Consider the following 26,650-nt stretch of genomic DNA (forward strand, 5'->3'; position numbering starts at 1 on the left):
CTGGTTATGATGCAAAGGGTGAGCGTGAAATGTCGCATGACTGACCTGCAGGTCAGTGGGGAACATGGCAGAGAACACGAGAGAGAACACGCGCAAACGGGGAAAAATATGAAGACGTAAACTTAAAACAGAACATACAGATCTGTCCTCACGTAAAACAGAAACAAACACGTTTGTTTTCTTTAAAGCTCCGGTGAGGAGGTTTTGTCTGGTTATTGAACACACTGAAATAATACTCAGGCTTCTGTATGAATTACAGAGGCTAATAAACAACAACAGGAATCTTGCGAATCTTCAACATGGCTGTTTTTAATGTTTGAAACCACGGGTGGTGGATCGCGATGGCCTGGTGGGTGTCAGAACAACTTTCTTCAAACTGTAAATTTTTTGTTTTATGAAGAAAAGATAAACTGTAGAAAAAGATATTGTTTCTGACAAGTTTAAGTCACCTTGAAAAAAAAAACTTGACCTATAAATAAACAGGAATAAGATCAGCAAAGAGTTAAAGGTACAGCTTTGTCCACAGGGGGCGCCAAATTCAACCCACAGGAGCTTTAAATGACTTTACAACGTCTCTTTCTTAAAATAAGTTGAACTGCACCATCCCAGCGTGACCTCAGCAGACAAATCAACATCACATGCCAAAATAAAATCAGGTGCTGCTGCTTGTCCTGTATTATATATCTGTGTCATCCACAGCACTGAAAATAAAATGATTCAGAGAAAAGTGACGAACAGAACCACTCACTGACGGGGAAGAAACCACACTCCTACGCGGTGTTGTCACCCAGTTTCTAAATGTGATATCATGATTAACTGTAAAAATGTTTTTTTTTTTATGAGGATGTGTATCGAGCTGCACCCCGAGGGAACATTTTGGTTGTCAACATTTTTTATGACCCAGGGGTGGGTGCAGTGTCACTGGGCTTGTGACTGCACTGAGGGAGGAGCTGCAGAAGGGCCACTCATTTCTAAGCTGAAGTCACTGGATCCCAGGCCCCTAAAATAGCCTTACAGAGGGTATATAGGAGTCTTCTCTCACTGAATCTGGCAGACAAGGGCTCCATGCAATTGCAAGAAACACTGCGCAGAGAATAAGTTCAAACTCAGGTCGGAGTGAGGATCCAAGGAAGGCTCCAGCAAGGAAAAAGCAGGAGATACAACGAAAGGCTGAGAGGATAATAAGGAAGCAAGGGGAGAAAAGAGGACTCAGAGAAAAGGATACTTCCCTCTTTGTTGGATTTGACTGCACTCTTGGATTTCTCACTTTCCTCCTCCTGGGCTGACAGCAAAGGAGGAGGCAGAGCAGCCGGGATGAAGTACAACTACCATGTACCGGTGTCATCGTACACACGCAGCTCTCAGTACACACCAACATACCACACACCCACCCTTTATACTCCTACACATTACACACCAACTCACTACACACCCTCATACTCCTCCATAACAAAGTACACCCCAACACAGTACAGCTCCACACACTACACACCGTCACTTTACACATCCACCTACAAGCTCACGTCCACGTACGTACCTTCGTACAGCAAAGCATCACGGTACACATCAACACCGCGTACACCAGCTCAGGAAAAACCTGCACCGGTGATACCTATCACACCTGCCAAGAGGACTGTGCACTTTCCCAATGACATCATCTTCCAGGACATCGTCAGACGAGGGGATATGGAGCAGATTGGTCGCTTCATGAGGGCGAGGAAGGTCCGCGTGGATACCATTTTCCATTCAGGTGAGCACGACTTTGCAGCTTTAAAACTCGATTACGACATTGAAACACTGTCAGGTGATGAGGATTAAAGATCAGAAGTGGTGTAAATGGAGTGTTGGTGTGTGTGTGCAGGTATGGCAGCACTACATGAAGCTGTGCTGACAGGAAACCTAGAGGTGGTGAAGTTGTTGATCAAATATGGCGCCGATGTTCACCAGAGAGATGAAGATGGCTGGACGCCACTTCACATGGCCTGCAGTGACGGGTACCCAGAGATCGCCAGGTATGACACGACCTTCTGATCTTTCTCGTTACACTTCAACACACAATATGATACTACACAATATGACATCATTCAAGACTATACCATGCAATTGAATATGGTATATCCAATTTTCCCTTCTGGGAAGATATTTTTGACCCAAGCACTCTACACATTCATCTGCCGCTACAGTTTTAAAGGGAAAAAAGGCAAAAAAGGAAAACAATGATACTTATTTTAGAAATTATTTTGAGAATGCTCTTTAAACCTAAATTAACTGATTGAAATCACAGCAACTTCAAGAGCAGCTGCTGTAACATCAAACCCTGCCATGTGTCAGAAAATTACTGTATATATCTATATCTTGGGAAGATAATGTCCTGTTTCTCCCTCTTCTAAGTTTCCTGCTGAAGATGGGAGCAAGCACAGAGGTTGAGAATGAAAATGGAGAAAAGCCGGCAGACCTCATCGACCCGGAGTGCAAAGCGCTGCTCAAGCTGTTTGAAGCAGGCTGTGTGTGATGGGGCCCCAACACAGAGACAGAAAACAGTAACAAAACACAAGCTTACAGTAACAAATACCCAAAATGTGTTAGAATCATGTTGCTTATCCCAAGGACTAGGTTCTTATTGTTCTTCCATATTTAAAAGTGTAGCTCACCGTGCATTGATGTCACTTTTTAAATATAGCGTAATACAGTTTATGACACTTGCAGGTGAGTATTTCTGTGCTTTCTGATGAATCTTTCACTCTGCTGGTGCCTCTGCTCCAAATGCAAATTTGTGAATATCTCCCTGTTTTCCCTCATAGCTCATGAAAAGTAACAACAATATATCACTCAATTAGAAATCAGACTCATTTTTATCATCATGAGCATCTCGGTCTAAGCGTCTATCATTATGTCAGTGTCTAACAGTTACTTTTTAGTAGTTGGTTGCACTTTACAGACTGTATGTATTATATTCTTTATACAAACTTTACAGTACAGATTTTTTCCGGGATGTTTTATAAACTTGAGTTTTATTTCCTCACTGCTGGGCAGGGGGAGGATTGACTGAACGAATACCTGAATCTTTATTTAGGATCAGACATCAAAATAACACAGACTTTGCTCTCCAAGCATCTCCACTGTCGCTGTATTTTCTGTACTGTATTATTGATTTATTCTGTTGTAGAAATGCTAATGTCAGCTGTTTAAGTCTTATGATTTTCTGTCCAATTAATATTTTTGTACATTTTCATAAATAAAGAAACGTTTTCTAATAATGGCTGGGTCTCAGTGTGTGGTCTGTTTATGAAACAATAAGTAAACAGTACATAAATTAATAAATAAGCAGAGTTCAGCAGTAAAACAAGAGCATACACTCCTCAGATTATCTTAAATCCTAGTTTTAAAATAATCCAGACTAACAAAGCTATGAAGTTTTAGATGGACTTGTAGCTCAAAACAGGATAAAGGAGCAAAAACACTGAAGGCACTTAGACCCAAGATTTAAAACTGGTGTAAGTCTTTGGACTTTATGTGTATGCAGTAAGCAGAAAGTTTGTCATCACTTAATGCTCGATACACATTTTCCTCTAGTTACCTTTGTCTGTTAAATATTTTTGATAACATATTAACCTCATAAGTCCAGAAAAAAAAGTCTTATTTGAAAATTGTAAGAGACAAAATATTCCCTGAATTGCTTGTAAGAGGGTAAAAACAAACCTGCATATGGTGTACAGGCATTTTTTCCATTTTCGTTCTATTATTATTATTTTTCCTCCGGCGGAAACGGGCTTCCATGGACTCCACAAACGCACTATGATAGTTATTTATTTATTTATTTATTTATTTATTTATTTACTAACTTATTTATTTATTACAATTGTAATTCTTGAAGCTTTTTAAGAATCCAAAAATTCTATCTCTGTGCATTTTGATATATATAAATATATAATATATAAGATTTAGGATGGGTTGTGCGGGACGAGCCTCTTCCTATCCGCGGCTGTTACCCGGAAATGATTTGTTGGCATTGGCAACGCTTTAGCAGGTCTGACGGCGAACAGCCTCTGAATAAAGAAATCGAAAGGAAGGGCCATTAAAAGGTTTGTTGACTGTCAGTAATATTTTCCCTCAGCTGAACGGGTTAATAAAAATTAAAACTGCGCCAAGTGTCTCTCTAATACATATCCAGATCCCGTAAGATGTGAGCTCATTGAAGCTAACGTTACGACAAGACAATGTAAATCACCAGCTAGCTGGCTAGTTAGCTGCAGTATGCTAAATTTGTTATGTCAGCAAATCTTTAGTTGGCTAACCTCAGGACGTAGTTACAGGAGGCATATGAGTAGAAAGCGGAAAATTATACAATGCATGATATATTCTCCAGTCCACAATTAATGAAGCAGTAACGTGATTTAACGTGCTGATTGTGGTCCTATAGCTTCATGCTAGCACTGTTCAAGCTAGTGATGTAAAACGTAAACAAAAGCCCCTTGGCTCACAAGCATCAGCATGAGATCAGTTCTTCCTGACACACAGGGTACCTTTGGAGCATAGCAACTGTTTAACATCTGCACTGATGTGTTATTAGCCCTTGCATCAACACAAATGCTTCATGATGTGAAAGAACTATGCAGATATTATGGGTTGTTCTGAGGGATTAGCAAGCATTCAATGCATTTCACCATTGAGTGGTCGAAAGTACAACGATTTGACTGTGTACTAGTTTGATTTGATGTCATAGCTGGCCTGTAGTATCATTTTTAGAAATGTATTCATAAATAGAGTTGGGGTGCTGAAGTTGACACTGTTGTTTATTGACAGAATTCAACTGAGGACCTCTGAACCCTTGTTATCTTCCATTCCACTCACCATAGAGGAGGGAGGAGCGAGTACAGACTGCAAACAGAATGACCAGGTCTGTAACAGGTTCATCACTAAACCATAAATGCAAACACTTTTTAAAGTCTTTGTCCTTTGAAAGCACTAGATCACACACACAGGCTCACTTAAATTCAAGTTAATTTTGAATTAAAAAGGAATCACAGACTTTGTTGAAATGAGTGTGTTTATTCACGCTGTTGATTTGCTGTTTTTATGTTTATAAAGCTCATCTGCTCCAAGAATGGTGAATAGTTACAAGCGGACTTCAAGCCCCCGATCTCCTACTAACAGTGGGGAGCTCTTCACCCCAGCACATGAGGAAAATGTGCGCTTTATACATGACAGTAAGTGCACTCTCTGATAATATACATATTATATAAAAAAAAATCTCATATCAATACCTAAAAAAAGCTATTGTTTGCACACTTTTCTGTTTGAAAAACAAACCACACTTAATTGTGGGGAGCTGAAATGGTTCTTGTAAACAAATATTTGATGTACATCACGTACCTCTCACCAAGACTGACTGTTTAGAAATGATTCAACATCAGCATTACTTTGTATCTCTGCTGCACTTCATGTGAACAAAAGGTCAAAAAAGGTTACTTAGAGAAAAAAAAAATCTATACTACTAAATGTCAAAAACTTCCAATGGTACTTGTACAACCTGAAGTTAGTCTTTGTCATGATGTATTTGGACATAGGCTAGCTTAGTGGTGCTTCAGATTATATCTAAAATTTCACTTTCAGTATAATAGTTAAAAGAGGAAGAATTTCTTTCAACTCTTCAGTCAGTCATGACTTGAGCATCACTAATGCCTCTACACTGTAGTATAATATTTCAGTTATGTTAAAACATGATTGTCTCTCTTTTATTACAGCCTGGCAGTGTGTGCTTAGAGACATCAGATCAACACAAAATATTGAACGCAACGACCGCGGACCTCAGGAGTATGTGGAGAACAGCCCAAATCCAAACCTACATTGTAAGTTTCAGAACATTGTAGAAATCAAGTGTATTTATTTTCGTATAAAACTAAAAGGTAAAAAAAGGTTTTGCTGTTTGTTAACCCATTTCTGCTAATCCTGCAGCTTTCACACCAGTGGACCTGAGTGACCTCAAGAAACGCAACACACAGGACTCCAAGAAGTCCTAGTCCTCTCGTGATGAGCTTCTCACTCTTTTCCACCCATAATCCTCAAGAACTTTTCCTCCATCAGCCAGAAAGTCAGCCCTGTCAGCCAGTCAAGCACAGAATGTCAATTTTGTTTCTTAACTCTGGACCATATCATCCCCCACGTCTTCTTTACCCTCTGCAGCCGACCTAGAAGAAAAGAAGCAGGAGTCCAGGGAACAAGATGTTCCCCTTTCCTTGGTTCATGTTTTTCAAGTCACAAAATTGTCATATTGTTTATGTGGATGGGACTGATGCAAAGTTTTCTCAAAGCTTGCTGACACCTGATGCTGAGGTTCAACTTGATGACACGTACCACAGGACACAGAAGACTGCAGTCTTAAACAAACCGTGTTTCTTTACTACTGTTACTCATATGACTTTGGAAGAAAATGCGGAAGGGCTGACTTCTATTTTTTTCTGAAGATAGTCAGTTATAAAAGTAATGGAATGGTCACATTGGATACACACTGTACCTGCAAGTTTTGGCAGCCAAATGCAATGTATAAGGCCAATGTTTTTATTGAATTTCCCCCTTCAAATGAACTTTACTTAAAAAAAAAAAAAAAAAAAACTCCTTCCCCACCCCCTACAAGTATGCTGCCCTTGGTCAACCCTGTTCCCGGAACCTTGAAACAAAATGTTGAATAAAAGATTTTACAGTACACCTGCTTGTCTTATTCCAACCAAGGAAAATAGAGAAGAAAAATAAAGTTAGGCTCCCATTTTTTAGCTTACAGTTGTGAAATGAAACAAGACAGGCGAGAAGATTATTATGTTTTAGAATAAGTTGAAGCCAATGAGCATTTTCACAAGGCAGTTTTTTTTCATTCATGTATCCAAGAGCAAAAATTCAATTCCATTTTTCAAAGTAAAAGCTTAAATTTGTAATACCTAGAGGCCGAAATAATGGGGCAGGAACTATGATTATTTAATTTTTCTTTCAATTATTCAGTTTTTGTATTTATTTTCTCATGTCTCGGCCTGTGAACCAGAGCCTTGAAGATTAAAAATGCGATATTAAGTATCATAATCCAGTAACGTATCTTCATTTTAGATAATGGTAAAGTACATTTTGTTCAGTTGGACAATAGAATGAGCTGCCCTGCGATAATCACGCATGTTGCGTGATGACGTAATCATTTGCGTATGTAACGTACCAAACCAGTTGCTGTATATTGGGCCGACGCAGCTCATTGTGTTTTCTTGTTGGAGTCAAGACGATTGAGCTGTGAAAGGGCAAGAAGAGGGACCAACTGAGGCTAGGGTGTAACTTTTTTTATATTTCCTTTAAAGTTTAGCATCACTGAGGCAGCATAATGGCCGATAAAATGGATATGTCATTAGACGACATTATCAAGCAGAACAGGCAGCAGAGAGGTGGAAGCCGCGGTGGAAGAGGCCGAGGCCGCGGAGGTTCAGGCGGCGGCCGAGGAGGAGGTGCGGGCCGTCTTGGAGGCAGCGGCGGAGGCTTTGGAGGCCGAGGCGGAGGATCCGGCCCCATGAGGAGGGGACAGAACCTGAACCGCGCTAGAGGCAGACCAGCGCCATACAGCAGGGTATGAGAAAATTAAGAGGAGTGGGCTGAAAAAGGAAACCCGTCGGCAAACCTGAAAATGCCGGGGTGACATCCTTCTGTTCTCCGCTAGGCTTGCTAGCTAACCCACTAGCCAGTTTGCTAGTCAAGCGAATGAAATGAATGCTCTGGCCGCTGAGTTTCCCTGGTGGGAGAGCTCTGTAGTGTGCGGTTAAGCAGTAATGGAAGTTATGTGCGTAGTGTGTCCCCTCACCCACAACTCATAAGCGTTGCATCATTTTGCAAGAAGAGGCTTTTTGGAGAGAGCAAAAATGTTTAGCCTTTTGGGCTACGGCGCCATTTTGAATCCAGCTCCTTAAGTTAGAGCTAACCGTCGACGATCAGTAGCGGTCTATTCAACCCCTAACGTCCAAATGATGGTGAGAGGAAACCACCCCATTGAGAATATTCACCCTCTAACGATTTTTCCACCACCTTTTTGGAGCTTAGTTTGCGGCCCTCACCCTATGCATCGACCTGGCGGCCTTTTGTTCGGGAGTGGCTGGCGGGTTTCACAACAAGGCCTGTTTGGTGGCTTCTCGACCAGTGTGGCTGTTACTTTTGGATGGATCAGTGGACTTCACCCCCTGATAGTGTTCATATAAGGCAAAGCTTCATTCTTAACGTGAAAATAAGTATATAGCTCGAGCCAACAAAGCCCAAATCAAAATGGCGTGGTCTCAAAATGGACGCTGATATAATCCACGCTCGCACAGAGGTGAAAGCTGGTCGTTTTCTAGTTGTCTCATCTGACGGACACTCTCCCCTCCAATGAAAGCCCCTTTGGCTTTGTAAAGAACTTTTGAGCCGGCCAGGATGCTTGGTGCAACGCTGGAGGCAACGCTGCTTCAGAGGGGGACCTCCTGTGTACCCGAGGATCTAATCTGGAGGGCCTTTGGTGGAGGCGCAGATGGCAAGAGAACAGTGGGCTGTAATGGTATTTAGTCAGGGTGGGTTAGCCATTCAGGGTTAAGCAACGAGAATGTGGGTGGGTTTGGGGTGCTAATTTGAGTAAAAGAAAATTTAACTACTGCTACAACTCATACTGTTTGAAACTATAAAAACTGCATCTACATGTTTTATACAACAAATCCCCTGTCTGTCAAAGTATATTTGTTTGTATGTCCTCTGCCTGAAGTGATTCACCTGCTTGTAGTGATGGGGTGGGCAGGGATTGTTTGGGGACCCTCTTGGGGGAGTTGAGCACCCTGGCCCTGTTGGAAGTGGAGCCCCTGCTTGCCCCAACACCCAGCCGTGTGGACTCTGTGATTGACAGAGGCAAGGGGATCCTGAAGTCAGCAGGTGCGTTCTCTTTCATCTGTTGCAGCCTAAACAGCTTCCAGATAAGTGGCAGCATGACATGTTTGACAACGGCTTCAGCGGCTTCAATGGTGCTGCTGGGGGCGGCGGAGGAGCTGGCGTGGAGACAGGAGGGAAGCTCCTCGTATCCAATCTCGACTTTGGGGTCTCAGACGCAGACATTCAGGTATTTAGGTTTCTTCTTGGGTCAGTTGAGGTTTCCTTTAGCATGATGTCCAGAGTGTGTTGTGAAAACTATGGCCACTGAAGTTTTTTTTCTATATGTAGGAACTCTTTGCTGAATTTGGGACCCTTAAAAAAGCTGCAGTTCACTACGACAGATCAGGGAGAAGCCTTGGAACAGCAGATGTCCACTTTGAAAGGAGGGCAGATGCTCTAAAGGCCATGAAACAGTACAATGGCATCCCTCTTGATGGTAAGTTTTTCGCTTTAAGCAATACTCTTTCTCTGCAACAAATAACAAAACTGGTCCTTCTAGTTTTACTATCCTGCCCAGATTTAAAGGCCATGTCTGTCTCCCTTAGGACGCCCAATGAACATACAGCTCGTCACATCACAAATCGACACACAGAGGCGGCCTATGCAGGGGTAAGTCCAGCTTTCTCTGTCCCAGAAACTTAACAAAAATGATTTTGGCCTTGTTCTGACAGACCCTCTATGTGTTTAGCCTCAGCAGAGGTGGAGGAGGCATGAACAGAGGTCGTGGTGGTAGCTTTGGTGGTATGCAAAGGGGACGTGGAGGACGCGGTGCAGGTGGTGCCAGAGGAAGGGGTCGAGGGGGCAGAGGTGGCAGCAAGCAACCGCTGTCGGCAGAAGAACTCGACGCCCAGTTAGACGCTTACAATGCCAGAGTAAGTTGATGTCTCTAAATGGAGTCATTTAACCAACAGTGTTTGGGCAGGTGTCTAATCTAACTCTCTTCTTGTTTCCTCAGATGGACACCAGCTAAGACATGAAGCTCCTCCGGTTATCGTCCCCTTCATCTCTGCACAGAAGGGCGGTTGTTACAAATGTGCAGAATGTTTTACACATGGTTGTCTTCTGATGTGATTGACTATATTGTTCCAACCTCTTCTTTTAAATGCTCCGAAGTGTTTTTTACCAGATTTTTTTTTTCTCACGAAAAAGGTTTTGGCTGTAGGTTATTGTAAATTGGGTTTTCCCAATGTTTTCCTCTACCCTGTAGTTTATGAAACTTGTAATAAAACCTGCAGTGCATATTAACCTAATACTGTGTTTTTGCTTGTTTTGTACATCAATTTACAACACACTCATTTAAATGAAGAACATATATTAATAGAGCAAGATCTTGTGTTTTGTGACTTCATGAGCAGCTTTGTGGGGTATATAAGAGACCTGAAAACATTATTACCAGAAGTGTGGCTCTCTGACAGATGACCAGTGGGATGTAGCTCTTTTGTCAGCCTAGATCATCTGACTGATGTGAAAAAAAATTAAAAGTTCACGCCTGTTAAATGAATGCACTGGTGTGGTTTGACAATTTTACCGACAGTGTAACGCACTACTGCTTCACGGCCACTAGATGTCCTTCAATCACATCAACTTCAGTCCTAACCGTTTTTGGTCAAAACCGTCTCATTACCTGTTTGCCACGCCTTTGATTAGTCCGTCGTCTTCATATTCACATGCATGTATACAGGTGACTTTTGTCAGTGGAGGTGCACGTGGTCTACCTTAGTTTGAAAAGTTTAAATTAAGTGGAAAAATATTTATAATTGGTTGTGAATGTATAATTTTTCATTGTGAGTGAAGTGTGTAGTCCAACCCACTAAGCCCATGCGTTTCGCAAGCGCAAACTTTCCCGGAAACGAGCCAAGAAAGAAATACTCAATTTGTCAGCAAATAGTGTATCCGGTCAGCCTTTCACATTTAAAGCATTCAGACGTTAGAGTGCTTTAATAAATCAGGAAAAGTGCACTTTTTTAAAAAAACATGGGTGAAATATACCGTAATGACGTAGCTCATGATTTTGCCGCTGCTTTTAAATAATAGCTTCATTTTGTGGAAACTTTCGTAGGATTTACTTATTTCTTTGTATATCTCCCTCAAAAAAGTTTTCTGCTATACTGATTTTTGGGATCAGTGATCAAATCTTTACGAACCCGAATCAAAGATAAATTGATGACCTATTTTTCTTAATATGATTAATAATTCTATGAAAATGGGCGTAAGACTGCTTTTATTTTGAAGGTGTCACACCGGATGCGGTGTGTTGTCCTGCGGTTGTCGGCTCAGATTTTCCTCTGAGACTTCACTTCTCTCCCTCTCAGCACCATTCACAGAGGACCGTAGCAGCATAGCAGCGGTATAACGGTAAGAGTTGATGAAAGACTTTCTGAACACCTTGTATTACTTTGTTTTTACCGTCAAACACTGTCGGTTGAGCCACTGAAGCGAAGTTTGAGGGACTTTTCGACTCTTAACGAGGAAGTATTTGTATGGACGTGAAGCAGTGAAAGGCGGAATTTGTTCATCTGTGAACCAACTTCCTTCTGTCCAGACCGTTTCTTTATAATCTACATAACTTAAATTCAGCAGCAGGATAAGCCCTTCTCATTCTAGATGCTTCTTTAGTTCATATAAAGTTATCCGGCAGCAGTTCGGAGAGTAGAAACATGAGTTTGTGGTTTCCGGTTGTTGAGCTCGGTCTGAGGTGCAAAGCGGCGGTAACGATCGGGCGATGTGCAGCAAGTGGTTAATAACAATTAATCACACAAAAAGCGAATGCATTAGACAAATCGATATGATATTAAGTCACATGTGGGATTAATTAGTCTCATTTTAAAAGTAAGAGCAGACTGGCTGTCATGTGTTACATGAGGAACTCTTTCAGCCACTTCCTGGATCTTCTTAATTTGAGCTGGCAGGAGGGCTCACACCTAAACTTAGCCTCCATCTTGGCTCCTTTGAATGCTTTCGCTGTCAAGTGCACTGGGTTCACATCATCTGAGATCACAGGTGCTTTAAGTGACTATTTGTGCCTGCTCGGCAGAATAACGGGGTGATAATGGGTTTGACAAAGGGATCAACCAAACCGTGACTCCCCCATTCCTCCCTTCCTTCCTGGATGGACGGTATCTTCTCCCCTCAGGGACTTTGACAACTTTTAGGTGGTTCATTTCTGTCCTGATCTAATGTCAGTCTACATCTGCAGCCCTGCTGTAGTCAAAGTATTTGGATGCCTCTTTTTGCACTTTCTGTTTCTCATATACCTCCTGAGCTAAATCAACATGGGGCTTTTTTTGCTTTCAGGTTTCGGTAATAGCCCTGGACATGTTTGTGCAGCTCTCAGAGAGAAGTGCAAAGTTCAGAAATACAAGCCTGGGGCGTATTACTCTCACTGGCTTAGATAAGTGAAGAATTACATCCTGGTTATGAATCTGAAGTGAGGATTTGATAATTGCATAACATTTTCTGCTGGTTACAGCTCCACACTTAGTTTCTTCAACTTTGCGCTGAGCAGTTTGTGTGACCTGTGAAGACTCTGTGTGCTGTCAGCGGCCTTGAATGTTTCAGCTCAGTCTTGTTGGAGAATGCAACTGTTGAGAAGCTAGCCAGTCTCCTGACTCTCACGCCCATACACACACATTATGTATAAACACACAATATAAATTCACAACGCACATTGTAAACACACATGGACTGAGTAAAGCTTATGCAACATTTTGCAAATCCTATCAACACTTTCAAAATCTGCCTAAAATATTAAAAATATCACTGAAAATTGCATTATTTTTTATTCTTCTTCCTAAATTTTTCCAGATATTTGGCTTTAATATAAGTAGAAACTTCTGGAAGTTAAAGATGAAGAAGTTTTCTATCTTTCTGGTGATATCCAAATGAAACTTTATCAATTATTGGTTTCCTTTCTTGTTGTAAACTTATGAAAGAGTGTAAATGTTTTTCTCGGCGCTTTAAAAATTCACTTAAAAATTTCAAAACTGTTTTAAAGTTTCTGATATTTTCCATAATTAACAGAGCTGTCAAAACAGACACTTCTAAAAATGTTTCCATGTAGTAAATTTAAAACTCATACTTGTAAAGATAACTTATTTTAAATTTTTATGCCACATTGTTTCCATTTTAACCCCAAACTTTTGGAGTAGTAGTAGTTTCCTTTCCAGCTGAATCCCTTCACCGCATTAAAATAACTCAGTCTCCTCCATCCAAGCTGAATCCCCGGCTGGGGAGTACAGGAACGAGCCGTGACCTTTTAGCTAGCACCTTGACCCTCCCATTCACTTCCTGCTGCTTAGGCAGACACTTCTCATCAGCTATTTTGGAGGCTTCCTATTTGTTCCGGTTCTTCCTGGAGCTTTGTCCCCTTTTCTTTCTCTTAGTGCCACTAATTCCTCTCCTCCCTGATTTTCCCTTCAGATAATAAACTCTTTACATTTAGCTGAAGTGTAGTTTTCTCCTTCTCTCGTCCTTCATTGGTTTCGTTGGCTCCTCCTTTCTTCTCTTGCAGTTGACTTCCTCTTGCATCAGCTCTTAAAAAAGCTCTTGGTGTAACACTTCCTTTAAGTTTTAACATGTGCACAGCTACACTTAATGATGATTTAATCTGATAATATAACCTCCAGTTCATGTCACAGTCCTTATTTTGCATTTCTGACTCTGAAGCATCCTTTAAAATGGTCAGGTTGTGTTAATGTGTCAAGTGGAGCGCTCAGAGCCGGCCTCAGCTCTGCGCTGTGTGGTTTTGTGCTCTAGAGGATATGAATCATCATTAAGCTTTTTCTATAAAAGGAAGTTTGCAGTCGTGTCTTCTTTTCCTGAAAGACACAGTCAGGTATGAGCGCTGAGAGCCACTACAACAGGTTTGTTTTAAAGGCTCATTAACCGTCGCTCTGCTCTCTGACTCTGGGATTTTCTCCCACCGCACACATCAGAAATATTGATTCTCTTGCCTCATTTGAATTAAAACTGAAAACCATCTTTTTGAAGCTGCATTTTCTAATCCCACTCATCTATTTTCACTTGATGTTAGTTTGTTTGTTGTTTCTTATTGTATTGTTTAGGGATGACTTTCGATCCAATCTGATTCCCATCTGATACCTTTCTCTGAAAAATCCTGTACTACGTTGGGCATTCTGCTGTAAATGATGAATCATATTTGTGGTAATAAAGTGAGCCCTGTTGGTACCTCCTCCAGGAACATTCACTTTACAAATGTTGCAAGACGCTGTTTTACTATCATTGCTTTCCAAAGAAAAGTAGTCCCACACAGCTGACATGTTTGCAAAGTGGTTTGATTTACAGCAGCCGTAAAGTGCGACAGTGCTGAAAACACACAAAAACTGGACTGGTCCTGATCACGTAACAAAATCTGATACTATCCAATCCTCCAAAAATAGCCATATCAGGCACCAATACTGATCAATGAATTGGATCACGACATCCCTAGTGTTGTTTCTTCTTAACTGCATTTTAATTATTTGGAAAGTGGCCTTGAGTGGCATCAGTATAGACTGTATATAGAGTGGGCAGCGTGGCTTCGCCATTTACCATTGTGCAGATTTGAAGCCAAAATACCCTCGTAACAGGCGCAGCCATTGTAGCAGTTGTGCAGCCAGAGTCTGTGCGGTAGAGACTGTGAGGGATTCTGGGAGAATCTAAGTGGAGCTGGGTGACAAAAGTAATAATTTTGTATTTTCTTTTGAGAGTCTAATCACTTCTTGACTCTACCTCCCGAAATATTTTACAATCCCCAAAAAAGTATGACAACAGCAGCTGTCAATCATCGTTAAACGTGATGTAAAACCTTGTTTTTAACCTCTTATAACTAATGAAGACAAAACTTTTCAGAAAAAAAGAGAACTTGAATACGAGACAGCCAAATGATATCTTTAAATCACCACAACAATTGGACGTGAGAAACATTTCTACGAGGAGTATTAATTTTTTAAAGATTGACCGCAGCCCATCTGGAATGACTGGGGAGATGGATTTTTTGACCTATACTGCAGCCAGCCACCAGGGGGAGCAGTTTTTTCGAACTGAGTAAGATGGCAAGATGGATTGAATAAAATTTAGTATTACTTTTTATTATTCAAACCCCAGGTGCCGCATTCACAGCTCCACTTTTTGTAGAAGATGAGTTAGAATTGTATTCTTTTTCATCAAATGCAGCATGATAAGATGAGAGCGGTATAAAAGCCGCCGTTGCAAAGTTCTGCAGCAGTCAGAGCATTGCATGAGAGAGAGCAGAGATGAAAGCAGCCGTGGGTGAAATCTTCAATAGAGAAAACGCTGAGCTAAATGTCACCTAACGGGGGTCTGCAGGTGAGGCAGCTTTTAAGTCCTGCAGTGTCCTCTGAGGTCAACGTGTACAGCGACACCATGAGTCATCAGCTTCAGGACTTTCACGTCTTTAATAACCTGTAAATGTTTCTCTAATCAGCAGGTTGTGGTTGTGCTACAAAGCTTCTGTTTGCATATCTTCACTACAATATCAATGGAGCGCATCATTTGTTTGATATGAGAAATAAGTCATCCTGAAAGACTGGGAGCTGTTTCCTCAGCAGCAAAGTGAGGAGGTTTGTTGTGCATCGTCATATTTTACAAGCTAGACTGATATTTGCTCTTATTTTCTCTTTGCTGAGGAATAAGTGGAGTTTAATCTAACTATACATCTTGTAAAAGGCTGACTTTGGAGGAGACTGGCTTTGATTTTATAGATTTTTATAACCAGATCATCTTTGGACTGACGACTTGATTTAGGAGACAAATCTGTTATATCGTCTCAGCACTGCAGAAAATTTCTTAAATGTGTTTGTTTTGAAGTGATAGATGATAGATGTGATTAATAATAGAACAGCTTGTACACACACACACAGATATCACTTCATGTTCACACAGGGATTCCCAGCTCGTCGATAATCTTGTGTCAGCGCCTCTAATGAGTCCACTCTAGAGAATCCTCTCGATGTGTCAACTCTGACACCTCTGAACACTTTCCACCCTCCTGTCCCCAAACGCCTCATTAGCCGTAATCCCACTCTCTCTAATCCCATTGCCGAGCCGTGTTGCTAAGTAACGTTAGCTAATCCCAGCTGCTGCCGGCCTGGGTGTGTTTGTCAAGCGCTGCAGTTGAACTCAGTCAAACAAACAGATTATTCTCCCGTTGATGCAGGGTTGAGTGTTCAGGTGGAGGTTAGGACACGCAGGTGGAGAGGTTCACTGTTTGTTTGCAGCGTCTCATGACCTGTGAGCCGTCTCCCAGCAGGCGCTAACAATGAGCTTCCTTCTTCCTGTCAGCGTGGAGCCACAGACGGCATTGTTGGAGCTGAGTTAGACAGAAAGAATGTGCATCATGACGAGGATGGTGGTGTGAATATTGTTAGAAGTAATCCATTTTACTCTGCCCACAGGCCTCCAATCAGCTGAATCAACCATTACTCGCTGGTTAAGATGCCATCTCTGACTCATGTGGTGTAATAAAACCATATAACTATCATAGAGTTTGGCGGTATTGTTTTCTGCTTCATTTGTTGTTATATAACTTTTAATCCAAGTTTACCACTTTAAGCAGCTGCAGAGTGACGAATATTAAAGCTCCTGTAAGGAGTTTTTAACTGTTCATGAAACAGCCTGAAATAAATACTGGGGACTCCTTATGACGAGAGAAGTAAATCAGAGCAACAGCAAGAAGATTGATTATTTCTTTATTATTTTTTTAGTGTATACTGCTGTGGCAGGGTAGGTGCCACCAAATGACCTTTGTTTGCATTCATTTATTTTGTGTTTTGTTATAACTTATCATCTGTAACATGTTGGCATTGCTTCAGTTTCTGTTTCTGCATTGATTTGATGAAAATCAAAAGTAGGACAGTTAAAGACCATAACGGATCAGTTCTGTTTGTCTCGGCACAGCACACATTTTAAGGTGTTTCCAGTGACTAATCCTGGGACAGATCTAGGGATGGGTACCTTTCACATTTGAAACAATACGGTACCGATGCCCGGTACTTGGCAATCGGTACCAGTACTCAGCGGTACCAATTTTCGGTACTTTTTTGTGTTTATGTGGTATGCATTTAGGTACCTAAACATGGTACCTTTTGGTTTTACCTGAATCGGTACCCGATACTTTTGACAGAATTCGGTCGGTACCTATAAAGGGTGAGCCATCCCACCTTTTGGCACCCTTCCGTAGGGGTGCCAGGCTAAACTGATCCGATCTTGGAAAGTAGAGCTACAACACTGCAGACCGTTGATTGGTCGAAAGAATTGTCACTTACCGTGCAACAGTTGCTGTATTTCTCTTGGTGGCACACAGAAACAAAGCTTGATTGTTCTTTGTATCAAAGAGCTACATGCCAATCACAAAGAGGACAAAATACTGGATGTCTTCCATCATTAGGGATGGGTACCAAATTAGGTACTTTTATAGGTACCGACCGAATTCTGTCAAAAGTAGTGCTGCACGATTTGGGGAAAAGGTGCGATTTGCGATTAGATGGACAATATTGCGATTGCAATTGTTATCATGGAGAAAAATCTGAGTTGCATGTGCTGACATTGCGATTGCGATAATCGTGCAGCCCTTGTCAAAAGTACCGGGTACCGGTACGATTCATGTAAAATCCAAAAGGTACCATGTTAAGGTACCTAAACTCATCCTTGTGACTCTGAGGAAGTGGAAGAGTAGATGATTTTCCATGCTGGACATGAACACAGCTTTTCAAGGTTATTTATTGAAGAATGAATATGCGAAATTGATTTTTTTATGTATCTTATTATTAAACAGATTGATATTTTATACCACATAAACACAAAAAAGTACAAAAAATTGGTACTATTGACTTCAGTACCAATTACCAGGTACTGGGCATCGGTACCATATCGTTTCATATGTGAAAGGTCCCCCCCTATCCATCGTTGCTCTTTGTTTACAGTGTCGCCTTCCTTCTTCGTTGGATTTATTAGTGAGGGACGTTGTGTCACGCTGCTGTAGCGACACATTATTGTGTTACTGATACGGCTGTTGGCATCCAGCTTACATGCCGCCTACCAAATGTCAAAAGTACCGGGTACCAATTCACGTAGAACCAAAAAGTACCGTATTTAGGTGCCTAAATGCATCCTTGTGATTGTGAGGGAGAGTAGGCGATTTTCCATGCTGGACATGAACACAGCATTGCAAGGTTATATATTGAAGAATAAATATGTTGAATTGAAAAACTAAGACTTTTATTATTAAAGAAATTGATATTTTTTTACCACAGAAACACAATAAGTACCGAAAATTGGTACCGTTGAGCATTGATTGCCAGGTACCAGGGCATTGGTACCATTTTGTTTAAATGTGAAAGGGACCTATCCCTAACTATGGGTGCCCAGGAGTCCATGTTTTATTGCCCTGGTTTTGAAACAGGTTGTGTTAAAGTTTCTTCTCTACAGGTATCGTCTGAAAGCTTATAACTCTGATATGAAATCTTTATGAGTGATATAAGTTCCCCATCTTTACAGTCTACGACCTGATTTTCACTCCCCTACACACGAAGGACTGTAAATGTGTCTATAGAGCAGCTCTGTAGCAGACATATGTCATTACAGCAGCCAGCACTTCCTCCTCTGTGACTCTGTGGTATGCTGCAGTCGCCTTCAGCTCGCAGAACGAGAACGCTGCAGAGGAAGTGAAAAAACACAGCCTAGTTGTTGATACTTAAAGAATGATATGACAGCATGGCTTGGTTATCTGGGTTTGTTTTCCTCTCTGCCTCATTAGCAGCAGAAACACACACAGCTGACCAGCCAAAAACACACCCCTGGCAGACGGGGAATGTGTGCTTTTATGGGTGCACAGAGGCCCCATTTGGAAAACCAGAGCGGCGTTTTCAGTTCCTGCTTGGCTAATACCCAACTACATATGGCTGACACAATAGAGCAGAGAGCAGCGCTGCGCATACAATCCACTTTTTGTATTGTTGCGTGCCTTGTCAGTTTGCATGGGTGTGATTTGTTGTTTGCTGATTGTGTGGAGCCTGTGTGTGTGTGTGTGTATGTGTGTGTGTTACCTGAGTGTTTGCATGAGCCTGATTGGTTGGCTCATGAAGAGATTACACTAACTTCGGATTAAGTTCACTTTAATAGACTTAAACAGAGAATCACTTTATGTATGTCACCTTCTCATGTCTGCTTCTCTCAGTTCAGGTGAGATGTATGATCTGACGGGATGAGACCGCTAAGTTTCCCACAGCGCTACATCGAGCTTTGTTTGACTGAACTCACTTCAAAAACAGGAAGTTGAGTTCTTTCAGCGTGCATTTGTCAAAAACAGTCATGGTGAGGGTGCCGTCACCTGAACTACAGGGAACAGTGATATCAGCCCTGTTAGGGCTCATTCACGTTCATACTGAGGGCTGCACTGTTCATGATGTAACCCTGACTTCATGTTGTCTAACAGACCACACAGAACAAGTGTTCTGACAGAACCATTACTCAGCTGCCTCCGGGCTGTCGCAGGTGTTGATCAGCCTCGTCAAACACATGTTCACCAGATGTTAGACAGATAATTCTTTCACACTTTGTATCATAGGGAAGAAATGGGAGGAATCTGAAGAGCTGTAAAATACAACTTTCCATTTTGATTTAAACACCTGAGGACGGTTTTTATGATCAGTTCCCATGAGGGATAGGTATCAAAAACAGTTAAGAATTGATAAGAAATGGTTCAGTCGATCAACATCATTAGCCTTAACGCTGAACAATTACCTTGATGATTCTTTTTATCACACCAGAGCTGCCGGACCTTACATCAACTTGTCTGCTCCAGCTATCTTAGCTTAGCAGTCAGATAAAAGTTTCTCAAGAAAACTTTGATTCTGGATTTTCAGCTTTAAGTTTGACTGAAGAGCTGAACAGACAAAGAAATGTACGTTACTCTCCCGCACAAGATTCCTATAAGTCTCCTAATGGACTGAAATCCATATAGAGAAAGTAGCACTAGCTTGATGCTAAAGTGTATCAGAAATTGCATTCACATGCTGGCGGTTAGCATACATCAGCATAACTTCATCACAGAAACATCACAATCACTACATGTAAACAATACTGAAAACTCAGGAACATAGAAGAAAATGTACTTGCAGGTATATAACTGACTTCAGCATAACTACGGCAAGCACAATGTTCTAAACCACTCAAAGCATTGCTATAGCCACTACAGGATACTAGGTGGCCTACTCAGTAGATGACATCTAACAAAACAGGACACCATCGTCATGTGATGTGAGTTTTTTTTTTTTTTTTTATTCATTTACGTCCAGAGATATCCACATCTAGTGACCATTTTCAAATTTATTTACTTATTAACCAGAGGTGTGAAAAAACAATAGGCGATATATTGCAATACTTTGGCCTGTGGTAAAACACTGATATTTCAACTCTTAATATTGATATTTTTGTTAATATAAAAATAAGTTTAGTTTAAATCATTTCTTAAAGTCATGTTTTGTGCAATATAGGATTTTTTTACAAGTTACATTGGTTACACCAAGTGACATTTATCAGTTTCACAATCTGACCACATATTTCAACCACTAATTTTTTTACAACATTAGTTTAATGCCACAGCAGTTGAAGTGACAAACATGAAGCACTTCTTGGGTGTGTATGAAACACTCCGACTGACTTTCATTATTTTAACCAAAATAAAAATGTGATATCCCAATATATCACTATGTTGGGATATCATGTTATTAGCGACCCAAATACCAGGATGGGTATGGTATTGTGAGGCTCTTGCCAGTACTCACTCCTGTTATTAACTCAATAAAATGTTGTTGACATAAAAAAAAAAAAACTGTTGTACAGGTATACGGAGAAAAGTCACTGAAGGAATTGATAAGTGAATTGATAAAGAATTGGATCTTAAGCAGAATTTATAAGGATATTGATATCAGTAAAATCTGATCAATTCCCATCTCTAGTTCCTGTTAGGGATGGGACAGAATTAGGTACTTTTATAGGTACCAACTGAAATCTGTCAAAAGTAACGGGAACGGATTCACGAAAAATCAAAAGGTACCATATTTAGGTACCTAAATGCATCTTTGTGAGTATGAGGGAGTGGAAGAGAAGGCAATTTTCCATGTTGGACATGAACACAGCATTACAAGGTTATATATTATGGAATAAATGTGTCTAATTGAAAAATAAAAAAAAATTATTTAACAAACGTGTATATTTTACCAAATAAGCACAAAAAAGTACCGAAAATTGGTACCATTGAGTACCGGTACCGATTGCCAGGCACCGGGCATTAGTACTGTATCGTTTCATATGTGAAAAGTACCCATCCCTAGTTCCTGTACATTGGAAGGAAAGGAAATCAGTCCGAACTTTGTATAATCTTTCAATATAAATCCTAAGATAATTGTTGACCCAACTGGAAGACCCAAAACTTTTGACATCTAGCTTCAAATGTAGACGGTGATGTTAGTGCTGTTGTTTCTCTGCTGGACTCTGACAGCTGTTTGTGTCAGCAGACAGACCTGTGAGGGGATCCTGCAGGGCTCTGTCCTCGGGCCTCTGCAGTGTGTTGCAGAAACTGATGGTGTCCTGGCTCTCGTCTCTGCTGCTGTAAAAGTAAACATCACAGCCTCGGCTGTCTGCTGCTGCAGAGTCAAACCTTTGGCTGTAAACTGAGCCTGCACATTTTGATGTCAGGATCACAAACATTAGAGGAGAAACATCATTTATTTATCCCTCTCTATAAACGGCTGCTTAGCCCCTCGTAGGGTCAAAGGTCAAAGCTCCCTGCTGGATAAGTAATCCTCAGTAATCATCAATCAGCTGGATGTCTAATAACTGCTGCTCTTCTCTGCGTGAGGACAGATTTCATTAGAGCCAACGTAAAATAAGGAAGTGTCCTGGTTTTTGACCTCCTGTGTTTCTTTATTTCCCTGTTTTCTAACACGTTTTCTGCACTTTCCTTCTCTCGCTGTCAGCACACGCCATGGCCGAGCAGGACCCCACACCGGAGCAGCTGGCAGAAATCGCAGCAGCCAACGACGAGAGCGAAACCCAGGTCAACTACAAAGCTCCCGCCCAGAAGAGTATACAGGAGATCCAGGAGCTGGACAAAGACGATGAGAGTCTGCGCAAGTACAAGGAGGCGCTGCTGGGGAGCGCTCAGGTGGTCACAGGTGAGTGTGGTTCACACACAGATTTTATACATGATTCAATCTCTGCTGTAACCACATCTGTTTCTGTAACAGCCGATAAGTTCCTGTGTGTTTGTAACAATAACAGAACAAAGAGTCAGAGTCATTATTTGTTGTGAAAACACTCAGGTTGCGACTGAACTAATGCAAAGCACTCAGCAGCTAATATATTATGATGCTTTTAAATTATTTTGAAGAATCTGAAGCATTTCTAAAAGTTTAATTTAGACAGCTCATCTGTTAAGTCTGAGAATCTTCGATCGACATCCTTCACTGAAATTTCCTGGAACCAAGAGAACAAGGAAGTCAGCTTTGTTTATATTTATGTGGTGTGATTATTTGCTGATACCAATGTACTTGATATAAGAGATGTCCGGTCCTGATTATTTATTACTGAGTTTCAGCCAGGGCCGAGTCCCAATCTGATTTATGGGTTTGCAGAGATAAACTTTGCTGAAGAGGAAAGAAAGTGAAGCTGCACACTTTTTTCTGTCTTAACAATAAAGAGCTGTAAAAAAAAAAGCAATAGTTAAAACAAGGGATGCAGCGATCCTGGTATCAGTGGGAAAGAATTGCTCCGAACTTGACACTAAGGCTTAACTATGATTTAGTCTATATGGTATAACATTTTTCAATTAAATAAACATTTCTTTAAATTCTGAGGCACTTTTTTAACTAAACTGCTGTTAAACATTTAAACACTTTTAATTTAAATAAATATTAACATCAGTAATTCCATATGTACACATTTTTGTCTTTTACTCAAAACATTACCAGTATTATCCTACAGTAGAGCATGCAGGTTATTATTCACCACCGGTATCAGTATCGGTATCGGGATCCATTTAACTTAGCCCAGCTCGTTTTGTTGTTAAAATACTCTGGATTCCAAATCCGTAGGTAGGATCAAAATAATAGGGATGTGTTGTAGTATCAGGATTTTTTGAATTATTTTAAATTGTGATTTTTTTTTTATTTTTATTTTTTTCAAATTTAAGTCCCTCATTTTAGTCTTTGTTTATAAGTTGGGTTTGAAAAAAGTTGAGATGTTGGATCCCCTAAATAAATCTTAAAAACTGATTGACATTATGATGTTTTTTGGGAAAAATATGGCTTCTGATATAAACTTTCGACACCATCATCATCATTCAGATTTTTTAACATGGTCCAGTGTTAAAAAAGCAAACTACAAATCCCAAAAATCAGAACTATTGAAGAGTCGCCGTTTAAATCGAATTGACACCCCAAAAATTGTGATAGAATCGAATCAAGAGAAAAACATACCGCCCCAGCCTTACAAAGTACCACTCATTATTAAGTGACTGACATTTACAAACATTTGTGCAATCAGAAAACTGAATGAAATAGCATAATTGTCAAATTCTCAAGTTTCAGAGGGTACCTGAATGTATCACATATTATGTCTGCAACATGTTAAAATGTGCCACAGAAAAAAGGTTGTTTTTTTTTAAATTTGTATAAAATGACCCGTTTGTTCTAGCTAAACTTGGAGTGTTCGGTTATACTGATTAGCATTAGCATTAAAAAGATGCCAAATCAGGGTCAGGATCAGGACATCCCTACTTTGTATATCAAAATAAGCTATGAGTGGAAAGCAAACATGCATAAACAGTTCACAGAGTGCTGAATCGGAACGTAGACACAGAAACAGGAAGTGAACTATTAAACTGGAATGACAACCAATCTGTGGGTTTGACCTTGTTATTAAAAATGAAAGTTCAGTGATAAATCATGATTTTAAAAATGAATCACTTGACAGCTGTGGTTTAAACCCAACAGCCCGTGATGAAGCAGGAAGTAACAGCAAATTCATGTAGGAAGAAGAAGGTTTATGGCCCTGAACACACTGTGGATAACATGACTGTTGCAGAAACACACACCAAACTGACGGGTTTATTGGTGTGAAGTTTAAAAGCTGAACTAAGAGCAGTTTGTGTTTTCTCTTTTCTCTCCCGGCTCAGATCCAAGCGCCCCCAACGTCCAGGTGACGAGAATGACCCTGTTGTGTGAATCAGCGCCGAAGCCTCTGGAGCTGGACCTGACAGGTGAGTAGATCACGCTCAACAAGATTTCTTTTCTACCTGACCGCACTGCTGCTCAGCCCTCCTCCCTGACGGCAAACCCAGTGAGCTCTGAGTGACAGTAACAATGAGGAGTAATCAGCCCCCTCCGTGTGTGCAAACACAGACCAGACCACCTACTGGGTCATTAGTGGGCTGATAATCAGGGACATGATTCCTGTGGAAGTGGGCTGATGAGATATTTCCTGGTGGCTTAGAGCAGAGCTGTGCCATCTAGTGGTCAGTGTTAGTAACACACCATGTTACAATCCAAACAATAATTAATGTGTCTCAGAGCGCGTCACTAATCTGCCCACTGACTCTGATCTAGAGGTGATTTTAGTCTTCATTCTTGCTTGATGTTTCTTTTCATCTTATTTTTCTTTCTCTTTCAGGCGACCTGGATAACTTCAAGAAGCAACCGTTTGTGTTAAAGGAGGGCGTGGATTATAAAATAAAAATCACCTTCAAGGTAAGACAGCCTGCTGTTTGTTGTCTCAGACTGAGAGTTTCCTGCAGCCTTACTGAGTCGAGCTGTCTCAAGCAGGATGTGATGTGTGCTGTTTCTTTCAGGTCAACAAGGAGATTGTATCCGGCCTGAAATACAACCAGACGACATTCAGGAAAGGAGTGAAGGGTAAGGCTGTGATTGCTGCTGTAAGGTTAATGTAAATGTAAATCTGGCCCATGCCTGACCTCTTGTCTCCCTCTCTGACAGTCGACAGGTCAGACTACATGGTGGGAAGCTACGGCCCCCGAGCAGAAGAGGCGTACGAGTTCCTCACCACCATGGAGGAGGCCCCTAAAGGCATGCTGGCTCGTGGCACCTACAACATCAAGTCCAAGTTCACGGACGACGACAAGCACGATCATCTCTCCTGGGAGTGGAGCCTCACCATCAAGAAAGACTGGAAAGACTAACCTCCACCCTCTGCATTCTTCTTCCTCCTCCTCGTGTCCTCCTCTGCTTTCCCTCCCTCCCTTTCCCTCCTGCTCTCATTCCATTCTGTGTCTGGATCCAGCTCCGGTTTTGATCCAAGCTTTTGCTCTCTCCGTCCGCTGACACCCCTGATTCCAATCACTTCATCATTCCAGCCCTGTTGTTAACGCCTCCTGTGTTTGCACCTATCCTGTGGAGTATTACACCTTTCAGACGGAGAACGCAGAGTGTGTGCACAATCCAGGTTCCTAGGTTACTTTTGTTTATAACAGAAAAAGAAGAAAAAGTGTAAATCTCTCTTCAAGAATTAACAGATTATGTGATTTCTCTGCTGCTTCCCTCCCCATCCTCTTCATCCTGCTTTTGTATGATTACCGTGATCTGCCTTTTTGAAAGCATCGTGCAGGGAGCAGTAGCACTGTATGTACTGTATGTGGCCGCTGTACGCTCGTTGAGCAATCGTTGCTGGACACAACTCTTGGAAGCAGCCCTCCTTAAGCCTTTGAGCAGATTATTTGTACCAGAGTCTTGGTAAATTATTTGGAATTAAGGCCACCTCTTAAAGGCCCTTTCGAAGTCTGCTGAGAGAAGTGAGGGGGGACAAATTTACCTCTAACTCTTTGTTTCCCACTCACTTCATGGGGGGCTCCCTCTTTCCTGATCAGGGTATTTTATTAGCAGCCATGTGGCCTTAACGAAGTAACTCAAACAGAGCAAGTTGCCTTCTGATCACATTCGCCAGCCCGTCACGTGGGACTGTTTTATAACTATACTTGTAATAGATGAACAGGGCATCAGGACTAAGGATTTTAACACCTTTTTTTTCAATGTTCTCTAAATCTTACTAACTTTTTTAGAGAAACATCTGTAAAAACAAAAAAAAGTCCAGTTTGTACTTATGTCCCTCTTGCATCTGAGGCCATATGTCCACCTCCCTCTAACGAGCACAGGAACTCTCCTCCTATCACTGAAGTGTAAATGACCTAAGCTCACTGTGCCTCCGGTCTCTTACGACCTCGTGCTGCTCCTGCTGACTCGTGCACTCGACGTCAGTGAGCTGAAATATCGTCTGTATTTGACTCCTGAACCAGTATCGAGACATCATCCCACAGCAGACGTTCTGCCATATGACAGTGTTGTTTTTTTTCTTAACACTCCAGTAGGTATGCGAATGAAGCCTAGCAGCTTCTCTGGTTCTCATGTGTTACTGGCTGATGTTTCTGTTTGTGGGTTTGACTCAATGTGTGCTACCTGTGCTACCTGCAGTTTACTGATCTCCTGTGTTCATATTAAAGTGTCCAGATTGGGTCTGCATGTGTCCTTGTTTTATTTCACCAAAGTCTGTGGGTGTCTGCTGTCTCCTAGTAGGGCGGCTTATCCCAATGATTAGGCTTTTGCCTTCAAGTCATGATGCAAAGGTCCCCTTTGGCATGGAAGTACCTCAGCGCCATATAAATTAAACTCACAATTTTTTCCCAGAGCCTATATCTTAGCTTCTGTTA

At 41.2% G+C, this 26,650-nt stretch overlaps 4 protein-coding genes across 4 annotated transcripts; all 4 read left to right on the top strand.

Moving 5' to 3' along the window:
• The first annotated feature begins 1,314 nt into the window (after positions 1-1,314).
• Positions 1,315-3,025, top strand: ppp1r27a (protein phosphatase 1, regulatory subunit 27a). Its single transcript, XM_074697281.1, has 3 exons — positions 1,315-1,750; positions 1,862-2,012; positions 2,392-3,025. The coding sequence occupies exons 1-3, from the start codon at positions 1,315-1,317 to the stop codon at positions 2,510-2,512; spliced, it is 708 nt and encodes a 235-aa protein (XP_074553382.1). The 3' UTR covers positions 2,513-3,025.
• A 925-nt stretch (positions 3,026-3,950) lies between these two features.
• mcrip1 (MAPK regulated corepressor interacting protein 1) lies at positions 3,951-6,703 on the top strand. The gene is made up of 5 exons (XM_074696964.1): positions 3,951-4,082; positions 4,804-4,897; positions 5,089-5,207; positions 5,745-5,849; positions 5,956-6,703. Exons 2-5 carry the CDS (start codon positions 4,890-4,892, stop codon positions 6,018-6,020), a joined length of 297 nt encoding a protein of 98 aa, XP_074553065.1. The 5' UTR covers positions 3,951-4,082; positions 4,804-4,889; the 3' UTR covers positions 6,021-6,703.
• A 488-nt stretch (positions 6,704-7,191) lies between these two features.
• On the top strand, positions 7,192-10,163 carry alyref (Aly/REF export factor). The gene is made up of 6 exons (XM_074697649.1): positions 7,192-7,597; positions 8,942-9,100; positions 9,202-9,349; positions 9,459-9,522; positions 9,602-9,785; positions 9,869-10,163. The coding sequence occupies exons 1-6, from the start codon at positions 7,358-7,360 to the stop codon at positions 9,881-9,883; spliced, it is 810 nt and encodes a 269-aa protein (XP_074553750.1). The 5' UTR covers positions 7,192-7,357; the 3' UTR covers positions 9,884-10,163.
• Positions 10,164-11,156: 993 nt separating this feature from the next.
• Positions 11,157-26,450, top strand: arhgdia (Rho GDP dissociation inhibitor (GDI) alpha). Its single transcript, XM_074697216.1, has 6 exons — positions 11,157-11,268; positions 21,912-22,109; positions 24,110-24,193; positions 24,604-24,680; positions 24,782-24,845; positions 24,927-26,450. The coding sequence occupies exons 2-6, from the start codon at positions 21,920-21,922 to the stop codon at positions 25,127-25,129; spliced, it is 618 nt and encodes a 205-aa protein (XP_074553317.1). The 5' UTR covers positions 11,157-11,268; positions 21,912-21,919; the 3' UTR covers positions 25,130-26,450.
• The last annotated feature ends 200 nt before the right edge of the window (positions 26,451-26,650 follow it).

This window comes from Halichoeres trimaculatus, unplaced genomic scaffold (genome assembly GCF_033239565.1).
Source record: "Halichoeres trimaculatus isolate MK-OKI-2021-1 unplaced genomic scaffold, fHalTri1.1 fHalTri1_scaffold_20, whole genome shotgun sequence".
NCBI classification, from domain to species: Eukaryota; Metazoa; Chordata; class Actinopteri; order Labriformes; family Labridae; genus Halichoeres; species Halichoeres trimaculatus.